Genomic DNA, 20,548 nt, shown 5'->3' with positions numbered 1-20,548 from the left:
AAGAGTTTTGTAATGTGTGATGCACTTGTGCTGCCCAGTCAAGAGGCCTACTGAACTCAAATTAGAGATACTATGCAGCAAATCATCCATACCATGTTTTCCCCAGTTCTGTCAGCCAAGTTGGTATGTTTCCTGTCATAATGACCAAAGGATCCTGAAGCTGCCTGTTTGCTTTTGCTGTCAGTTTGCTGTTGATAAACTCTGAGGTTGGAATTATCTCCTTGCAGACTGCATTCTGTGTTAAAGAAAAGCAATGTATTTCTAGTTAGAGAAATGCTGAAAGAAGTATCAAGTCTTTATTAAGACATCTTTTAATGCTTTTAGTTTGTTTATCATCATGAGAAAAAAAAAATTTGTCATTTTGGCCATCCAGAGTCCAAGCCATGAACGAAGGACTCAGTAGAGTTTTACTGTTCATTTTATTTTCAGGAATAATGTTGGATTTTGAACTTAAAGAAGGAAAAAGCACAAGAAGTGTGTCCAACACACTGTAGAGAAAATATGACCGATGACAAGAATTTACTGCCTTCGTCTTATCAAGAGTTAGAGAAACACACAAGGGAAGATTACAGTAATAATTGGCATTATTCCATCGTGTTGGGGGCAGCAAACAGGGGAAGAAGGTTATTTAAGGTGTTTGAGGACAGAATTGTCTGTATTATTATGAAAGGGATTTAAAAAGTGCTCTACTCACATCATACAAGTAATACCAGTATCGACTGATAGCATGTAAAACTCTCAAAAGAAGAATAACATCTAATGAGGGATCTTCAAATGTTATATTTTCAGGTGGAGTAGATATGAGGTAAATTTCCAGAGGATTTAATACCGAAGGGCATACACCATCTAGCAGGAAAAAAAGAACATGTTAGCAAAACAAATCAGTTAGTGGTCTTCCTAAGATTTAATTATTAGGAGCCTAGATAGTATTAGTCATGGCATTCACTTAGCTACAACAGTTTAGTTAAACATTTCAGTAAATATCTTATTTTTAGTTTTAATACACAGATTAATATATGCTTACTATTCTTATACTATGCTTGCTTTAAAAGAAACACTATGGTGTCTGTAAACATTCCTGTGAAATTTCTGCAAGGAAGGGGAGGAAAGCTAACATATTAGCAAGGCAACACACTCACCATGCCACAATTCATCGTGTTTTTTAGAATTTCTAGGGGAGGTTTTTGTGGGAGCAGTTTGTGCTCTTCCTCTTTTACCACCAACACAGTCCTTATTACCATCCTCGTCCTCCCGCACAGGTTTGTACCTAAAACATAAACAGAAGTTAAAAATATGTTTTTGAAATGCTAACTAACATGGAAATGAAAGCACTTATGAAAGTGTTAGTTCTCTGATTACCAGAATTCTACTTGAATAACGTTAAAAGCAGAAAGGCAAGAACACTTGCATTTGGATATGATCCAGCCTTTGAAGGTAGGCCCTCAGAAGCAAAGTTTGTCATGAGGGAGAAAAAATGGGGACCCTTCGGCTCTGTGAACTGGAAGGAGAGAAGCAGAAGGTATAGACAAAACCCCAAAGTGACTGGGGTTTGGGGGGGTGGTGGTTGTTTTTTTTTGTTTGTCTACTTTTTTCTTTAGCACATTTTAAGATTAGAAAAAGACACTGCTGAACACTGAAACATCAGGCACAGTTGTAGGTCAACACTCCTCTCAAAGTATGGCCAGAGAATACATACACCTGCATCCCAAGCACATCAGGAAATTCAAAGGTCCACAGTTTTGGAAAGAACAAGGAGACAGACAGCTATATTCCAATTTTCTTGATGTATATACATTTAGGAAACTGGAGAAGTTATTCCCTGATTTCTCTAGGCAACTTACCAAATGGTATGTGTTTTTGTCCAAATCCCAGCTCTTCCTAATGGGTTGCTTTCATCATCTGTAGATTCCCTCTCTTCCTCAGATTGCAAACTGTACTGCCTGACTGCCTGATACACAGTCATGTTGTATGGCAGCAAGTGATCTCCAATGTAAAACTGCAGTCTATGTCTCACATTCCCTGAATTTAAGAATTGAGCAGCCTGAACAAAACAAAAAAAATCCCATACAAGTGAGGAAACGTGTTGCACAGCTTTTCTTTAAGCTTCTCCCCACAGTGCTCCCCTGCCTTGCTCCCAGACCAAAAGCTTACCAAAGATTCATCTATTTCTTCATCTGACCCATCATCATCACTATCTTCATCATCTTCTCTAACTCTTCCATAGCCTGAGGCAAGAGAGAAGAAAGACTTTCTCATTAGCTTTTTTTACATGAAATGTGACAATGCTCTGATACTCTGACTTTTATAAATTCCACTGCTTAAAATCGTTCCAAAATGCATCAGTTAAAAACAGTAAGATTCAGAAGTGCTAGAACAAATTTCAGCATCAACATCTGGCATCAAAACTGCCAAGCTACAGCCAGTCTGACAGTAAAGTAGATTATACTTCTGTTAGTATTTTGACTGAACTGTTTACAACATGAAACAATTTGTTCCAGAAAAGGGAAGATTTTTCTACAGTCTTAAGTCTCCTCCCTGTGAGCAAGATATATTTATTTATAGGTGCCTCCCATTTGTCTTCAGTGTAATCCCTCACAGGTTTTTATGAACTCTACACTGACAGTAGCAACTATTTCAAGAAGCAAAACACAAGTTACTGTATAATATATAAATACCTCTAACTACAAGGTATCTTTCAATGGCTTGTACCAAAGCCAGAGGATCAATCTTCACAGGTCCACCTTTCCACTGTTTCACATTAGCACAGTCTGGATGTCTTTGCAGTTGGCATTTTAATTGATGTGTATTGAAGAATTTTAAAGCTTGGGATCCTCTGTTAAGAGAAAAACTCAAAATAATTTGTGAAAAAAGTTGCTACACAAAGAATCTAATAACTATAATTGCATTAAAATAGGTTTATACATGCATTTACAATTTCACTGGTTCAGTGTATAATTTGTCAGACTATTTCTCTAAAAATAACTTACTACAGTTTGGATAAATAGATTAAAAGTTTTCTTCTACAAGAACACCAGAATTCAAGTTGGACAAAATCTGGAAGCTACGCAGATTAAGAGAAAGCCTAGCCTGAGGTCTGATTACAATATGGCCTATACTGACCATCTTTGAAATCTGAAGTTGTTCAGATTGTCAGCTGATGCCACGTGAGATTTAGAGCTGTGTTTTCCTGCAGTGCAATAAGGATCACAAATGGGCATTTCCTTCCAAAATGTAAGCATTCGTTTATATGTTTTTTTCAATAAGGTTCTGAATTTTAATGTTAGTTAGATTAATGCTACAATGTGAGGTTCCAATTCATCTAATATAATGGATGTTGTGTCACCATTAGTGACAAAAAAATCCACACTAATTTAGTATCTGAGACATAGAAGACTTTTGGCATTTCTAAAACGAAGAGCTTTCAAAAATTCATGTTCAATGCTCCTCCTCTCCTAATTTCTACACAGTCATAAGAATATGTCTACAATCAAACTGAGCTTTTAGCCAGCACCAAAAATTACTTGCAAAACTTCTTTGCAACTTGTACTAAAATAGACTTCCCAACTGTGATACAACAAATGAAAGCTAGTGTTGATATACCAAAGAAAAGCATAGATAAGAAATTGTAGAAATAGGTCTTTATTCACTTAAATTTGTTACATAAAGCACAACTAACAAGCTGGATTCCAAATTTATTCTCTATCTTAAGACTCAGGGCAGGTCCACAGCTATTTTAAACTATGTTGACAGCCAAGAGTTATCACTCAATCCATTATCATGCTAGAGAACAGAACCTACATGAGTAACAAAGTTTAGCACTGTAAAACAAATTCTGCAGTTTAATGACTTGGCTAAAAACATCAGTGTCCCAGCAATAAATAGATGGTTTCTTCCCAGTGTTTGTTACATGGGGACAAGGAAGACTTTTGAATTTTTAAAGCTTTAAATTTAGAGACTGCAATTAAAGTTAGACATCCACCTCCAATCTAAGTGAGAGAAATTTCAAGATGGTAAGGAAACCTTTGGTTAACTATTCCATCTTCCACTGAATAAGAAAGCCAACTGTGTAACCACTTCTGTCTTTAACAGGGTCAGAAGTTTCTATTACTTCCATTACCTCTTGGAGCGTTTAGTGTGGTTTCAAACAAGTTTTGGAAAACAAAAGCTTCCAACAAAACTGTTACCTGAGCATTAATCCTTACCTGCTCCCTGTTCCATTTCCACTAGGGAAGTCATGCACTTTAACAGGGAACTGTTCCATCTGACTGAGGCAGTTGTTCATCTTATGGACTAATGCCAACAAAGGTGCATTTTCTAATGGCTCTAATCTTCCAAGGGGCTCTTCTCCAGGAAGCTGAAATATAGTCCAGTCTTTTAATTATGTGCCTGAATTAATCCATCTTAAATAATTTATACCACAGATTATTTTAAAAAAGGGAAATTAAGAATCACTGTTCCCATTGAAAGCAGCAGCAGCATCAGGACGACTAGATGACACATCACAAGATTATGAAAGACCTGTTCCAAAGAACATACTTTTCTCTCCTGGTTTCAATTGAATAGCTCTACAGATAAGCATTCACCCTTACCCATGAGCAATAAGCTTTGTGGAAGTTTTAGTTATCTATCTTCCCCTCTTCCACTTTAAATTTATTCCTTTAAACAGGACACTAGTTTCTTGCAGCATTTAGGACTAAAGAGAACAAGTGATAAGATTACTATCCAAACTCTTTCCATATCAACTTCTTAAAAGACAGAAACAACTTGTAAGTTGTTCAAGACTCAGTTAATTGGTTATTTTGGAACTTTTTCCACTGCTGTGTGGAATTTTCTGTAATTACAGGGTATTTGAAAAAGTTCATGACCTATAAAGACTTAGAACCATGTGAAAGTTACAGTGATATACAGTTTAAGCATAAACAAACATTCCTTCTGTACTCAATCTTTAAAATAAGGTCAACACTGAACCTTCTCAGATGGTTTTGAGAAAGAAAATTTGAGAGAAAGACAACTAAGAATTCCAAGACAAGAAAACAAGAAAACTTACCGGAGAAGAAAAAAATACATGAAGAAATCTTTTCAATCTGATATCCCTGCTTACAGCATCCTTTTCACTTTTAGATGTCAAATAAAGCAGCAGTTGTTTAACAAACCCACTATGCTGGATTTCAAATGAGGAGACATCGGACTCCGAGACAATGCTACGGATTTCTACAAGGCACTCTGTTCCACCATCCACCTGGAAAACAGGAAGGTAGTGTTTTACTATGCAGGTACTAAGAGCTTAAGAAATACTATTTTTCCTTCTACTGCATGGAACAGCTCTAAAGGGAGGGGGAAAAAGAGAAAGTCTGGAGTATATCGTAACTTAATACAAGCAGTAACAGGGCAAATAATCTGAGGATAAGCACTCCTCTGTTCAAGGGGAGACATTACAGGCAATATCTGCATTTTCTCTATTTTAAGAGAAATGCAAGGTCCCATTTATGTCTCACACAAGGTAAAGATGAGCTCCAAACAGGTGGGTTTTGTTTTAAAAAACAACCCCCCCCCCCCCGAAGAACAATAAAAAAAAAAACAAAAACAACCCCCCACACACACACAAAACACAGTGTACAAAAAACCCCAAACAACTCAGACTGGTATATATTTCACATGACTTCCATGTGGGAGAGAAGAAGAGAGAAAGTTACATATTTTAACGATTGCTTAGATCAAAGCACAGAAGATGGCTCAGCTCTTCAGCTACTTCAGATGTTACATGTTTAGATCACCTATCAAGGATCACAACTGTTTGAAAAGCAAGGCTCAACCTCTTGAGATGCTCACAGATTTGCCTCAATCTGCATTTCTTCTATCATTTTAACAAAATGCTACTTCCCTCTTGATCTCCCTCCACCCCCAAAGTTCTTACTACAAACTGTGTTGTTCTTTAGGTATAAAGTCAACCCTAACACTTAACTGTGGAACTTTTAAATTTGAAATAAACTGCTATGTAAGTGACATACTGCTAGGAATCAAGAATACCCTTGTTAATACTGGTCTTTTATCATAAATGATGTGTGTCAGAGCTTATATACTCATTCCAAAAAATGACTCCAAGTCATAATGAGTCATAAGTCAAGTCAAGAAATGTCTCCCCACTCCAATTAAGTTTGCCATTTCTAACCTGGAGGTTGAGTTGTTCAGTTGCAGTGCAAAGTCTCTGTAATACATTTAGTGCAGGATTGCTTCCATCCATGTTTTCAGAGCTAAAATAATGTTCTACAAATTTATGGGCTTGCTCCTTAATCCAGCCCTTAATTTTTTCTCTGTAAAGAAGAACACAAAAGGCATTTGGCCACACTTAGCATTTCCATCATCAATATTACAATAAATACAACCAGAGTATGATTTTCTCCATGTTAAACAGCAGCCACAGACAAAAACTCTTTGCTCTTACTCCAATGCCATAAAGTTCTTTTCTCTACAGATCACTTTTTGCATCATTTTCCCCAGTTCTACAATTTTTCCCCACCATGCTACTTTAAACTACTAAGAGGTTATTTTCTCTACCTTAATTTCTTGATTATTTTTCCAGAGTAATTTTAACTGTGGTTGCGCTCAAACTTCTTTGTTACATGCTATGTAATCCCTTAATGGTTTATCATAAACAGCTGTACCTCAAAGTTAACATCATATTACAAGTACTTTGACTTTTTTGTGTGTGTACCTGTTATTGGAAATGGTATCCTTGGAAGCAGCCCTTGCAAGACCACTTACTCCTGCTGTTCGTGCTGGTTCAATATTATTACTGTTGGACTGTGTGCTTAATCTTCCCCATGTTTTAGGATTTAAACTTGCCAAGAAAGAAGATTTAGGAGATTGAGTAGTTGTAGGGCTTTTAGCTGGAGGAAGTAAAGACAAAATTAAGAGAGTAACAGGTTTGTTACAGCTAGCACTTTTGGCAGTTTATTAACTTACTTTAGAAGGAGATAAAGTATCACATTTTAAGAATTATTTACCTTGATTGTCTACTTTCTCATCATCTCTTGGAGGAGAGTATTTTGGTCTCCTTGGCCCTCGTTTTGGCAGTCTTTTCCTCTTTAGAACATCACTGAGTCTTCTGTCCAAAGTTAAAAATAAAGAAACATGTTTCCACCCATCGTATTCACAGACATACCCATCCTTTATTTTAAGATGCATCTGCCAGCTACTTCCTCAGGAATTAAAGAACAGGTTCTATCCCATAACATGGAGAATACTCTTCACTCTGGGAGAAGGGGCCTGAACACTATTTGAATTGAGAGGACGAAGTGACTACTCTCACAAAGAAGGGGGTTTGCTTGCTGTCACCTATTATGAGCAGCCAAATGCAGAAGTGACACTAAACAGAGGTCTCTCATAATTTTCATGTTTTAATTTGTGTAACCATCTGTTTATTCATTTATTTGAATACCCTTAAAAAGAAGAAAAAAAAAATCTACAAACCTCTACTGAATAAACACCAAAAGACATTGGATATTTGACGTGCCTCTCTTATTAAAGCCCAGAAAACACTTTTTCAACAATTTGTGGCATTTCTACTCACCAATCCCTACACTTACAAAGTTCACATATTTCAATTCTGGTTTAAAGTCACAAACACTTGACCTTTAAAATGAGGGCAAACTGTGTAACATGAAAATAATTTATTCCTCCAAGAGATTTTAATTCTACAAGTGTTCAAAATTGTTGCCTTCCAACAAAGTAACTTAAGGATGATTTCTTTTTTCTCCAATCTCCAGTAGAAAGGACCTATGCACCATAGCTCCTAAAGAATTGCTCTGTCCTCAAGAGTTAGACGAGACTACAGCTGTGGCTCTTGGCATCCTCCCAAAACAGCAAATTATTTCATATTATTACAACATAACTATCACGTCACTAGTCCTTTTTTTTTCTTTTCAACATTTACTATAAAATGAATCAAAACTACCCATTGATAGTTTCAACACCACCCCACTTTAGTTCTTTAGAGGAAAATACCACAGCAAAATGCAGACAACAATATGGCAGCCCATGTCACTCTGGATTTAAAAATAAATAAATAAATAAATGAAACCACCAAATCCAACCCAAACATGTTACTTTTCAGGAAGTGCACTTACCCCTGTGGGCTCAGATCCAGCGAATCCTCCCGGCTGTGCTGTAAGCTGGGGGAGCCCAGATCTGCAGCTGCGTTACTGGCAGCAGTGGCTGTTCCAGTGCTTATTGTGGTGGTGGTGCCCAGCGTTCCCGAGCCGTTAGTGCACACTTTTGGGGGGCTCGTCAGCAAAGCCTCAGACTCTGCCAAGTTTTTTACTTGGTGCATCACCCCTTTGCAAAAGAAGAACTCTTTGTTTAGTGGGTTGGTTTGGGGGGTGCAGGGGTGGTGTGCTAGCAGGAACAAGGGTGTTTGAAAATGTAAAAGTCTTATGTGAAGCTCTGTTTTGACTCTGGCAGCGCTGGCTCACCCCACCCATCAATACAAAGTTTTAAAAGCAGTTCAACCTTTTCTCCAGAAAGTTAACCTACATAGTTTAAAAATAAAAAATTACAGCAGCATGACCAGTAGCTAAAGAAACCCTGAAATCCCCAACGGAGTAGAACACAGACTTCCTGCCAAGGATTCATCAGTTTTCTCCAGTAAGACTTCCCATGTAATGAGCCATCTTCAGCCCAAGTCAGTTCACTAGGTTCTAGTAAGCCTTGTTTCAGATTCAGAAAACACAAGTTTGTCTCTTCCAGAGTCCTGGTAAGCTCCTCCCTAGTAATACGAGGACAGCTCACGCAGATTTGTCTTTACAATAACAATATTCAACTTTTACAGCTTGGGGAGGTTGGAGAGGAGGGGAAAAGGGTATGGATTCTATACACACGTTTTTAAAATACTACCTAAAGAGGTGAAGAGAAAAAAAAAGAAAGCAAGATTTACCTTCTCTTCTGAAGTAAACACTAAAAATGTCAGGTAGCTTTTGCATTAAGATCTCTGCCATCTGCAGGGCTCCAACTACTATCTTAAGGTCTTGACTCGACAGCATGGAGGCAATATGACTAAAACAAATAATTTGTTAGAATTAGCTTTGTCTTTTTTTTGCTGGGTTTTTCTTTACAAATCAAGTCAATTGATCTTGCATATACAGCACTAGAGACTGAAAGCAAACATATTTCTCAGAGCTTTTCTAAAAGCTCTAAATAAAAGGACAGTCTTCTTCCCACCTAAATCACTTTTACTAAGTTTTAACATGGCATGTTCATAAACATGGTATTGTGCAACTCGGTACTGCCTTCGAAAAACTATTCAGTTTATTTTCTGATTGTATCCTTTTATCTAGCTCCCTAACTTCAGGCATAACATGTAGGAGAGGCTACATGAATAAAACTTACCAATTGAATGCCATGACTGTCTGTTACTGCTCACACTGTATTACCTCAAAAGTTATCTTGCCCTTAGAGAAGTTCATAGGCAACTTTTAGAAATCAAAAAACCAGTAAAGGGTAATATTAGACATTACCTATGGCTGTGGGTACTAATAATCTAAGTTTCTAGTAAGAATGCCCAGTGTTGGCAACTACTGCAAAATCTATAATGCAAAAAATTCCTGCAGAGCTGGCAGCCTCAGCTTTTGGAAAATACATGAGACTTTAAAAGTATCATTTCCCCCTAAAAAAGATGATTCAAAAAAAGTAATCACAAGTTTTAAGCTCAAAACTAATTTCATTCACGAAGGTTAATGAACCCACCTTGAAACAGCATGGTTTTTCAGAACATCCTTCAGAAGTTCAGCATCAGCAAAATAAATTATCCTAAGAATTGCTCTAAGGCACTTGTGTCTAACAGCAGGTCCAGCTGAAGAACTATATACTTCATAAAGAACACCAAACAATGTTTTGATAAAGGATTTTGCCAGTTCTGGGTCCTCTTTCATTAACTGTGCTCGAGCATCATCCTTCTTCAATTCTGAATGTCCACCTGTGAGAAAGTATGCAACAAATCACTGTTTAGTTCTTTGCACCTCTGCTCTGATGATTACTTTCTTCTATTCAAGCTGATTTAATTCAGGTCTTACATTGAAAAGATATAATTTAAGAACCAGAAGTCAAAATCATGGCAAGAATGTAGGTACAAAGCCTCCTCTTTTAAAGAGTTCATTCTTTTTAGCTTTAGTTGTCTTTCGTATTTCTGTACAACAGTAAGAGCCCTCACAGAGTCTGTGTTAAACAAAAAAGCTGTATGAACAAAACTGTTTCAGAAAATCCTAGGCCAGGAACACCTCCAGCTCCCTCCCCATTCAACAGATTTTCAGTTCCCAGGAAGAGTTTACATGCTAAAAAGCATACATGTCAACACCAGGAGTTTTGTTAGGAAGCTGTCTTCATTCATATAAATCAGAATAGTCTGATGTTCCACAAAAGCCATAAATTTATTAGTTAAGTAGTAAACTGCTGCACAATCCAGCACAAATTAGCCATAGGTAGAGATACCAGGTTTTTCTGAGCTGTACTTACTAGTGTTTGTATTGGCTAAAGGGTTTGGTTTTCGCTGAATGGCACGTGCTGTTCCAGTATCCTCATTTATTTGCTGCATAGAGTTAAAGTCAATAGTATAGACACGCCCAAGCGTAGACAGGCTGATCTCATCCTCACCAACCTGATGAGCTGCCTAAAACCAAGGAAGAGTTCAAAGTTAAGAAATCCCTAACAAACAGAAACTATATGAAAGGTGAGGAGGGGGTAACACAGTAGGAAAAGCAGTGACTGACAGAAATACAGTAAGAACAGTGATTAAGCAATTAAGTGATTAGGGATGACAGAATACCAAAATAGTGCAATACTACAGCAGGATGTTTGAGCAAACTTGTGTTTCTTACTCAGAAAGATCAAGAGTGGTATTCTCAAAGATGTAAAGAAAGCACTCGATTCCCTGTACAACCGCACGCGTATTTTAAAAGCATCACCACACAAATGTGTGGAATTACTACCTCTATTATTCGACTATCAATCCTGTTATAGGGATGCCAGAGACCCCTGTCATCTCGCCATTGCCATATTGCACCATCTGTATTTTGTGCATTTCCTTTCTTTAGCATAGTATCAACAGCAAAGATTCCCTCTTTTGGCAGGCAAGGCATCAGTTCACTGTAAAGAACATTAAAACAGTATTTTACTAGAAATATACAATCAAGTCCATCTAAGCTGAAAACTGTTTGCCTTCATTTTAGCGAAGTTAGGGATTTCAACATACCAACCAGACCCAAAACCTAGGACTGCACAACTTACCAGATAAGAGAAGTAAGCTCATAAAGTTCTTGAGGACTGCGTGGAACAAGGTCAATTTGTTCTTGACAACTCCCATTTGAGGCTCCACAAAGGAGGAAGTGAAGAGTTTCTGCAATATCTATAAAAATTATTATTATTCATGAGATTGCCTGTATCAGAATATGGACTCCATTTCCTGTTGGACACTAGACAGTTACTGCTCAAAGCAAAGAGAGTAAGACAAAAGCCATCTCTTTGAACACTGCAAGAAACGTGTTTGTTCTCAGCTCTGGGGTTTGTGGCTTTCTTGGTTTGGGGTTTTTATCTCTAATGGACTTCTAGGGGAGAAGTATCACTCAATATACAGTGCACAGAAGAAAACAGGGAAACATACAGGGCAGATTAAGTGACAAATCAAAATTTATGAGATGAAACAAGGAAAACAAGTGACAACTAAGACAGTTGTAGAACACCTACTTTGTTAATGTTTTACCTTAGAAAAAGTACTTAAATCACATGGTTTCCCCACATTGTGTAGACCACAAAAAGAATTATTCGTGTCGGAATGAGAGTAATTTGTGCAGCTAATACAGACTCAAAATCAGGTGAGCACTCCAGTGACAACAACTAGATAGGAAAGGGCAGAAAAAACCCTCTGGATAAAAGCTTTCAACAAGTTTAACTGAACTATATCTCAGGGGAAGAATAGTAAGAGAGAGAACAATTGAAAGAACAAAATATTTACATAATCCAGTACAGAGAGGCCCATACTGACTGTAGGTATTAATTTGAACAGGTCCCCTAGAATATGAAAGAGTAAGAACTCACTTTGCTTCATGAGCTGGACTGCAAGTGTAGGGCAATTGGAGCACATCAGGGAGAACATGCGCACCACCATGATGAACATTCCTGAGCTCAGGATAGGAGGCGTCACAACCAAGAGTTGCTGGATATTGGTTAACAAGTCCTTGGAAGCAACCTGCTGCAGCAAGTTCTTCGGGAGGGAACAGCAAAATGGGAAACATTAGTCTTCGAAAGGTAAGCCCTCAAGAGAAACAGAGGGAGGGAAGCACAAAACAAAAATCCACCCCCCTCCACACCGTTACCTCCTCATGCTGGAAGTTGTCCACTAGCCGTGCAAAACAGAGACAAGTGCTTTCAACAGACTTTTTGTCCTGTTATAAAAAAAAAGTTAAGTATTTGTTTGAATTGAAATACATTAACTTGCATTAGATCATCCTGTCATTTCCAGGCATTCATAAAATATCTCCAAAAAGGCCAGCTGAATCATATTTTACAGAACATCACAGGTCTCAATTTTAAATTAATTGATACATTCTAAACCGACCTCTGATATGACTGTGCTCCTGCATATTCCCCGGGAAACACCTCACACTTGCAACACTAATACCATTAGCGACCTTTAGAGATAAATACATGGATCTATAATATTCTTTTTGGATTCTGCAAGGAGGAAACAAAAGGGAAAGGAGCTACAAAGCCAAGTAACAGGAGATACAGATAATAAGCAGGAGTGAAGGCTACTGTTCTATAGAATACATGGGGCCCATTTTTTATATCGTGCAGCACAACCAGCACAGCAAATGCTGAACACCAGAGCAGGTTACCCAGAGAGATTAAGTCTCCACCCTTGGAGATATTTTGAACAAACAAAAAAATCAGCTGGACATGCTCCTGGACAATCTGCTCTAGCTGACCCTGCAGGGTAGCTAGGACTAGATAATTATCTGGTTTAACTATTCTGTTAAGAGCAAACTCAAGATTCTTTTCCAGAAAATTTCCACCTCCAAATTTCTTGAAATCTTACTTTTTGGGGTTGTAGCTTCTCTTCAGAGAGCAGGAATCAGTACCTATCCCTACTATTGCTAAGAATGGTGCTTCCTGTTCCCAAAGTACAATCTAAAGCTGACAACTGACTCTATGAAGCTGCTTCAAAGATTCAAATAGTCTTTCAGTTAAGAACAGCACAAGAACACACAAACCCATTGCCTGAAAGCTTCCATTAAGTTTATTTGTTAACAAACAATACACTTCTCATTTTTCATCTTTATAATAGGGATCTGCCAGCCAAGCAGATCATCAGAAATCTCTTTTGTAAGTCATTGTAGGTGCTCATTTATTAACACAACAACTTTGCAGGACAGGTAGCATTTAGGAGCCCCATGATTTAGGATTCATTACTTCAAAATATTGTGCAAGAATAGGAACTTTCTTTTTAAAAAGCCATAAGCCCTCCCAAAAAGTCAAAGCAGTGAAAAAGGACACAAAAATTGAAACTGAAGCTGTTCTGAGTTAAAAGTGGGAGAGAACCTTGCAAGATATTTGTTAAGGAAAAAAACCAACAGTAATACTATTAGACTTCCTCTTTCTGATGTCCTTGTAGTTCTTACAAGGACTACAAACACACTATTATTCATCCTCTAAGTTTAACTACCTTATTTATCTCATTTTATAAAATGTCATAAATCCTTACAGCATGCTTACAAAGAACAAAAAGCCCATATGCACATTAGGATATTGTAACTTGATGGTACAGAAACTTAAAGACAATTATCACATTGCAAAGGCAAATAATACACAATAAAGAACTAGGTATCTGGAGGCAACTTTATACTACTTTCACATCAAAATTAGAACTTTCCATTTTTAAATAGCTTCTTACCTGATGGGTTAACCTTTGTGTAAGCAGTGGCAGAGAGTCTGCCACAAAGTGAAACTCATCAGGTGTTATGCTCTGGCAGCAGTTGGCAGCGATAGCCAGTGCGTTCCTCTGGGCATTTATACTGAAGAATTCCAGATACAGCAAACAGTCTGCCAACCCACCCTAGAACAAAACAAACATTTTCACTTTCAGTGCTGCTGAAGTCACAGAAAGTTGTTTTCTTATTTTATCTTTACAGAAGATCACCAAGATGTGGAAATGGTAGAGGTAAGAGGGCAGTTTTTGTCACTTACTGCCTGCAGAATGGCTTTGCTGTGCCTGCGAGACAACATCTCCAGGGCTGTAAGCGCCTGCTCTGCCACATCAATGCACTGGATAACTTGCAGCTACAAGGAAACAAAAAAGCTTGTAGATCAATTTCTAAACCAATCTGTAAAAGTAATCACCTTCATCAACACTTGGACAGACAGTCTCTGCTAAGACACACATGCTAATGAAGCCAGATGGAACCGAGCCTGCCAGTTTAGGCTACCTTTGGTATGAAGCTACTCCAGGAGACAACAGCTCAATTACACAGCACGTCTGCAACATCAACCTGACAAAAAGCTCTCAGTGGATCAGACTGCACCACTCAGTGAGGATGGGAACAAAAACTAAACGTGGTTTTAAAAGGCTCTTGTGCATTATGTGTTACCTTGTAAGCTGTGAAAAGAAGCTGTTATCTGAACGGTATTTCTTAAAGTTAACACAAAAGTTAAAATCCCTTCATACTATTTTATCACTGTTTTGATTTCATTTTACCTTTTCCAAGAAGACAGGAATTGCATCTACCACTACAGCAGATGATCTGGGAAGTGCTTCCATCATGTATGTTAAGGCTCGGCATGCATGATTCATCTAGTAAATATACAAATATTTGGTTTTAAGTTCAGATGACACATTTTTGCATTTCAAAAGTTTCTGAAATATTACAAATTACTTACAATGTCAAAGTTGTGCTCCATCTGCAGCAGCGTTATCTGTTTTTAAAAAAAAAAAAGTATTGTTAGTTTAGAAAAAATTATCTAGGTATCATCATAAAAAAAGGGTACAAATCACTACTGTAGCTTGACTCGGGACTTTGAATGTGGGTAAGTTTCCAAAGAAACTACCTAATCTTGAGCTATTTAAGAATTAACAGGACTACCAAAATTTCACAAAACTTGCCCTCAAAACCAAATAATGTGATAAACATATGCATAAGTACAAGGAAGTCTATATAATATAAATTAAAAAATTTAAGCAAGATATTGAATGAAATATTATATCCTCCAATAGAAACATGAGATTAAATCTTTACCAAAGCTGGTACAACACTCTTGACTGGAAATCCTCCTAATGTTTCTTCATTTCCCATGACTAACAGCTGGCACATCTCAATCACTGCCTGTAGTTGCTGACTTTCATCAGTGGCTTGGAGACCTTGTAAAAGCTGTTGGGCTTTAGAACCTAGTTGTCCAGAAAAAAAAAATTAGGAAAGAAGATATTAGAAAACATAAGTGTTCAAGGGAACTGTTATGCTATACTTCTGCCAGAGCGGAAGACCAGAGATAGTTTGTTTTCCTCTGTATTTGTGGTTTCACTTCCTTTCCCTGTCATAAAAAGGTAGGATAGGAAAGGGAAACAAAATCTCTCTTGGCTGTCTTTCCAGTGCAGACTGGTCAGCACAGGGAGTCCGCCACACTGCTCCTCACAGCCATCTTGCCAACCTACAGCAGGTGCCAGAACCCACACCACCCACCCCACCTTTGTAAAGCAAAGGACTTTTCAACACCCTCCCAGATAACACAGCACATGAGACCCCATCCTCTCCTTGGCATACAGTGTAACAGGCTGCCTCTGGCTCTCCTGGGAAGCCAAACAGACTTAGACTAGAAGGTACACATCTCATCCAGCTGCATAATGCAGACCTGGGGGAACAAGCCTAAGGACCCATGTTCTCACTGACACACCATCTGAAGGGAATTATTTCTGTCCGAAACCTAAGACACTTCTGAAACTAAAACCAACATAACTTAGAACTGACATCTACAAGTAGTTTTAAAGCTAGCTTAAGCACTTGTTTAAAGCTAGCAAAAAACCCAAGGGGGTTGGAGAGGTCTTTTGTTAAGCAGCCCATCATGCAAAAGAAAAAGATAAGGAAGGGGTGAAAAGGCAAGAACCCTCCCTTCCCCACCTAGAATGGAACATTAAGATGCCCCCAAAAAAAGAAAAGAAAAGAAATACGGCTAAAGCAGATTTCTCTTCCTTAAAAGAAGACAAGTAAATTAATATTTTTGACCAGTGGTCTAGCACTATCATGACATACAAGTCTCCGACACGTAAAATATTAAACTATGAAGCTAATACAAATATTAGATTTACTAGTGGTTGAATTCTACTAGTCTGGAAGTGGAAAGAATTAAGTCAAATTAGACAAACTTTGCTTACTAGCTCCACTTCCAATTGTCCTGTGGAAGAGCTGCGACATCCGAGGACCAAGAGGGCCAAACAGGTGAGGAGGAAGACCCCTAGCCTCTAATAGAGCTAAAAGCAAACAGAGGATAACAGCCATTGTCAAAGCTTCTATGAATATTTTTAAAAGTTTAAATTCCATGATGTTATCATTTAAGATTACTAGAATTTTGATATTTTAAGAAAGAATTAGGATTAGATGACTGCAGCTACTCTGATTTCCAAAAAAACACCGAAAAGATGACCTTTGGAGAACAAGTAACTCATTTCTGTATGTATCAGAGCATTAAGGCCCTTTAAGAAGTCTCCCGCTGAGTGTTCGGAGTTATGTATTTCACAGAAGAAATCTGGTCTGTTAAACTGTTGTAAGTCTAGAGCTACAATAGCAGATATACCAGGCTGTAATTTCAAATCTGAACTCAAACTACATAAAATAGGTTAAGCTTATCTTCACATTTTCAGAAACTGCATGGTACTACTAATCTGAAAAAAATGACACTGCAAAACAGGTTCATATCTTTATCTGCTGATGTACAGGAAAAGGAAGAACTCTGCTAGGTATCAGCGGGTTTCTTTTTTGATTGATTTTAAACACTTTACAGTAGTGTTACTTAAACTAAACTAACTGGTAGATTCTGATTTTTATTCTAGCAATCATGACTACTGCTGATCAATAAAATAATCATTAATAGTGAAAACCAATTTAGCTCTATATTCCTAATGCATACCTGTGCTTACTGAGACCTATAAGGTAGTGAACTGGTACTGACACAGGACTCACTTCACATTAAATATCCAGATTAACCAAAACCTCTCATTTGCAAGGGAGATCATAATCTCAGGACTCCCTGCAATGTAGCAGCAAAATCATTAGTCCAATTGCAGGACATGCAAACGGAGTTTATACCTGTTTGTACTCCTGGGTTTTGAGAGACCCGAGTCCTTTAGCCCAAGCACAAAAGCAAGCGTTTTAAGAACATTCAGATCTCGTTTGGTCAAAGCTTATAGCAACATGGGTATCAATGACAAGCACAAAAAAAAAATGTTATCCAGAAGCAGGCAGAGTACAGCAGGCTTAACCTGGCCTGTGAACTGAAAACATGCTTGCAAAGATTATTTTGATATTTGAGCTTACACACTTGGGACTGAGTTCTCAGTTCTCTACCCCCACCTCCTCCTGGAAAATCATCAATAGTAGTGTATTATACACCATGTAAATGAACATGCCACCCCCTCCAGACATTACTTCGAAATTCTTGCATCTTTAGTATATTAAGGCTTGTAACTCCATACTTCAGAATTACTGTAAGCAAAGCAACACATTCACAGACAGTGAAACAAAATACAGCCTTCCCACTACATGTAATACAGAATTTGTGTAGGTATGCCTATTTATAGGCTGCAAACAACAGAGGTAAATTAATAACTACTTTTATACCTTGTAGTCTTCCCATCTCAGAATCATCTGACTCACTTTCTCCAGAAGTTGTCATACCTACAGCTCCAGCAACAGAACTAGAAGCTAAAGAAACAAAATAGAGATTAACGCAAGTTACAGTGCCTTTAAAGCTACAAAATTCACATGAAAAAAGTCTCTGCCATCAAAAGTGTGCTCTGCATCTACCATTGCCACCAGCCAACTTCTGTACAACTTCCATTTCAAAGCAGACTAGTCTACAGGTCTAGTACTTTCCAAAAAGCTGAAGAGAGTGGCTAAATCAACACAACATAATGAAAAAGTACAGCTAGATCCACAAATTACATTTCAGACAGATTTACCTGTATCCTTATTAAATTTATGCTTTTCTTAATTGAGTATTACGCTGCACTTAGGTTTTCATTAATTTTAACTTTCAGTACTGATGTGGCTGGCTTTAAGCATAGAACATTTAATATTTTCTACCATTCAGCATAATTACTGGAAAGCACCTTTGAACTCACTACTGATTAGGACCAGATGATAGAATTATCATTTAATAGGACTGTGCAAGTAATAATATTTAACTTAGTTACAAATTTCTCCAGTACAGACATGCTTGCAATTTCAACAGAAAACCTGTAGAATATTTGAGTAATTTCAGCAGAGCTTTCACAGGTACACGATGCCTTCTGTATTCTAAACCATTTGGTGTCTTTTCAGTTGGTAGTAATTTATGTAGCATCAGCTGAAGTTACTTTTTTTATAAGAGGAAGAAGCTTGAAAACTAGTCTGCTTTATTGAATATAGTTTGGAAACTACAAAAAAGCATAACTGACCCATGTATCAGATAGCCAAGAAATCAAATGCAAAAAAGAAGATCCCTCTCACTGAAAAACCTTCCAGAATTATTTATGAGCTTATGCAGAACCATTTAATTATTTTCAAACGCAAAGAAGTCTATATCATTATTATTATTATATTATCATTATTATGCTAAAAATGCTTTAGTTGGAATTTCTTCTTACCTGCAGCTCCCTGGGGAGGCTCATCTGTTCGTGCAGCTGAAGAGTTAACTCCATCCTGGTTGTTGTCAGGATCAGCCATCTTCTCCTGTCGGCGAGCTTCAGCTGCTCCTCTTTTGCCCAGGCCAGAGCCTCGCCGACTAAAGGTTCAAAAAACAAAGTTTCAGACCTTATGAACTAAGACAAGAGATTCATTAGTGTAAGTCTACTCAAGACTGTATAACATCTATGCAGATCACTACCACAACACCACACAAACTAATAATCTGTTTAAGAATCAATCTTCACAAAATTATCCAACCCTTCTTTGCCCCACACCATGGCATCTGTTTACACTAATGCATTACAACCAGGTCCTTACATTATATCCTTCAAGACAAGGCAGTCTACATTAAAATACAACCGTAAAAATGAGCAAGATTAAAGTGACTGTTAGTTACAAATCACGTACACATTTGAGAAGTCCAATAGTAAGAGTAACCATCTTTAAAGGAAGTTCTGAACTACTGAAGGAGGACTCTGATGCTCAACTTGGTTTTCAGTGCCAGAACAAGTTTGAGGGGATAAGCCTATTTAAATCTGCTGTTTTAAACACTACGGTCACCATCACTACAAATACGTATGCCTACAAAGTAAACAGTCAAATTGAAATGTTCACTTGACAACAGAACTGAAGCTTCAGAAGTGGGGGTTTTTTATGGTGTGGAAGAGGGGAAAAAAAAGTATTGCTGGAACTATTAAACACAGTCTAGGCATAAGAACAAAAATAAAACTTGTTCAGGCTTCCTAGGTCTAGTTCCAGAATCTATACAACTACAAAAGTTTTTTGCACCACAGGACACATTAACTCTCCCCTCCCACTTAATCTACCAGCTCTTTAAAATAACTAATTCAGGGCTAATTTTCCTCTGCATTAGGAAGTACACTAAGCACTTAAATGTAGTATTGTTCAGACGAAGCTGCTGACAAGCTGAGTCAGCTTAACAGCGCACACTATTAAAACAGACTGCTATGTGGTACCATGAAGTCTCATTTTTCAAAACAAGCATCTGTTTTACTAGTCATGATGGACAATAGTTCAGCACTCTCTCTCATTCTCTGTGTTAAGTATCTTTTTAAAAAAAAACCTCCCTAAGGACAGGATTACTTAAGTTTGTGACACTGACTTTGGGTGTTTCTTTCCCTCCACCTCCAGAGATGAGGGACATACTGGAAGTCTGCTGGTGACCAATCCTTTGTTCTATCCATGACACTGCTGTACAGAGCCAGCAAAGCTACAGCTACTTTTACAACAGCCAAGTAGGAGATAGACAAGGCCAGTTTTCATGCGTGCAAGTGCCATCAATATCAATCCACTGCAGAAATCACGATTGGTTTGCTGAAGTTCTACCTGGTGCTAGCACAGGAGCCCGTGGTCTTTTGCCGTGTGCTCCGCCGCAAACTGGGGAGCTCAGCAGGTGGTGATTCACTGCGCTTCTTTGTAGACTTTCTTAGACCTATGCAATATGTAAAGAATTGAGAGGAAATCAGTCTTTAAATACACAGCAGTTCTACAAAGAAATTTTCCTGTACGGGAAACCTCCACACAGAAGAAGAACAGCTTCTACATAAGAACCACACTAAGCCCACATCAGCTTTTAGTCACCCTACACTGAACTGCTAGACCAGTAAAAG

General features: G+C 37.9%; 1 protein-coding gene across 9 annotated transcripts in view; it reads right to left on the bottom strand.

Moving 5' to 3' along the window:
• Positions 1 to 20,548, bottom strand: part of TRIP12 (thyroid hormone receptor interactor 12) — an 81,216-nt gene that overhangs the window by 14,481 nt on the left and 46,187 nt on the right. For 6 of the 9 annotated variants that reach the window (XM_027686203.1, XM_027686201.1, XM_027686208.1 and 3 more), the window contains 28 exons: positions 20,265 to 20,370; positions 18,878 to 19,014; positions 17,871 to 17,954; positions 16,409 to 16,504; positions 15,279 to 15,427; positions 14,923 to 14,958; positions 14,741 to 14,836; positions 14,233 to 14,325; positions 13,940 to 14,101; positions 12,363 to 12,431; positions 12,085 to 12,250; positions 11,278 to 11,395; positions 10,980 to 11,136; positions 10,507 to 10,660; positions 9,742 to 9,970; positions 8,933 to 9,051; positions 8,127 to 8,334; positions 7,005 to 7,105; positions 6,713 to 6,887; positions 6,170 to 6,311; positions 5,048 to 5,239; positions 4,203 to 4,354; positions 2,676 to 2,848; positions 2,152 to 2,225; positions 1,842 to 2,041; positions 1,140 to 1,267; positions 695 to 846; positions 93 to 235 (listed from right to left, as the gene is read on the bottom strand). In XM_027686203.1, coding sequence (XP_027542004.1) covers positions 93 to 235; positions 695 to 846; positions 1,140 to 1,267; positions 1,842 to 2,041; positions 2,152 to 2,225; positions 2,676 to 2,848; positions 4,203 to 4,354; positions 5,048 to 5,239; positions 6,170 to 6,311; positions 6,713 to 6,887; positions 7,005 to 7,105; positions 8,127 to 8,334; positions 8,933 to 9,051; positions 9,742 to 9,970; positions 10,507 to 10,660; positions 10,980 to 11,136; positions 11,278 to 11,395; positions 12,085 to 12,250; positions 12,363 to 12,431; positions 13,940 to 14,101; positions 14,233 to 14,325; positions 14,741 to 14,836; positions 14,923 to 14,958; positions 15,279 to 15,427; positions 16,409 to 16,504; positions 17,871 to 17,954; positions 18,878 to 19,014; positions 20,265 to 20,370 — 3,811 coding nt within the window. The remainder of the gene's footprint in view (positions 1 to 92; positions 236 to 694; positions 847 to 1,139; positions 1,268 to 1,841; positions 2,042 to 2,151; positions 2,226 to 2,675; positions 2,849 to 4,202; positions 4,355 to 5,047; positions 5,240 to 6,169; positions 6,312 to 6,712; positions 6,888 to 7,004; positions 7,106 to 8,126; positions 8,335 to 8,932; positions 9,052 to 9,741; positions 9,971 to 10,506; positions 10,661 to 10,979; positions 11,137 to 11,277; positions 11,396 to 12,084; positions 12,251 to 12,362; positions 12,432 to 13,939; positions 14,102 to 14,232; positions 14,326 to 14,740; positions 14,837 to 14,922; positions 14,959 to 15,278; positions 15,428 to 16,408; positions 16,505 to 17,870; positions 17,955 to 18,877; positions 19,015 to 20,264; positions 20,371 to 20,548) is intronic. The other 3 variants (XM_027686206.1, XM_027686209.1, XM_027686207.1) reach the window with 2 other exon arrangements.

This window comes from Neopelma chrysocephalum, unplaced genomic scaffold, assembly GCF_003984885.1.
Source record: "Neopelma chrysocephalum unplaced genomic scaffold, ASM398488v2 Primary Assembly neopelma1_70, whole genome shotgun sequence".
Lineage (NCBI taxonomy): Eukaryota > Metazoa > Chordata > Aves > Passeriformes > Pipridae > Neopelma > Neopelma chrysocephalum.
Note: the sequence above shows the minus strand (reverse complement) of the source record. Positions and strands in the feature narration are given on the sequence as shown.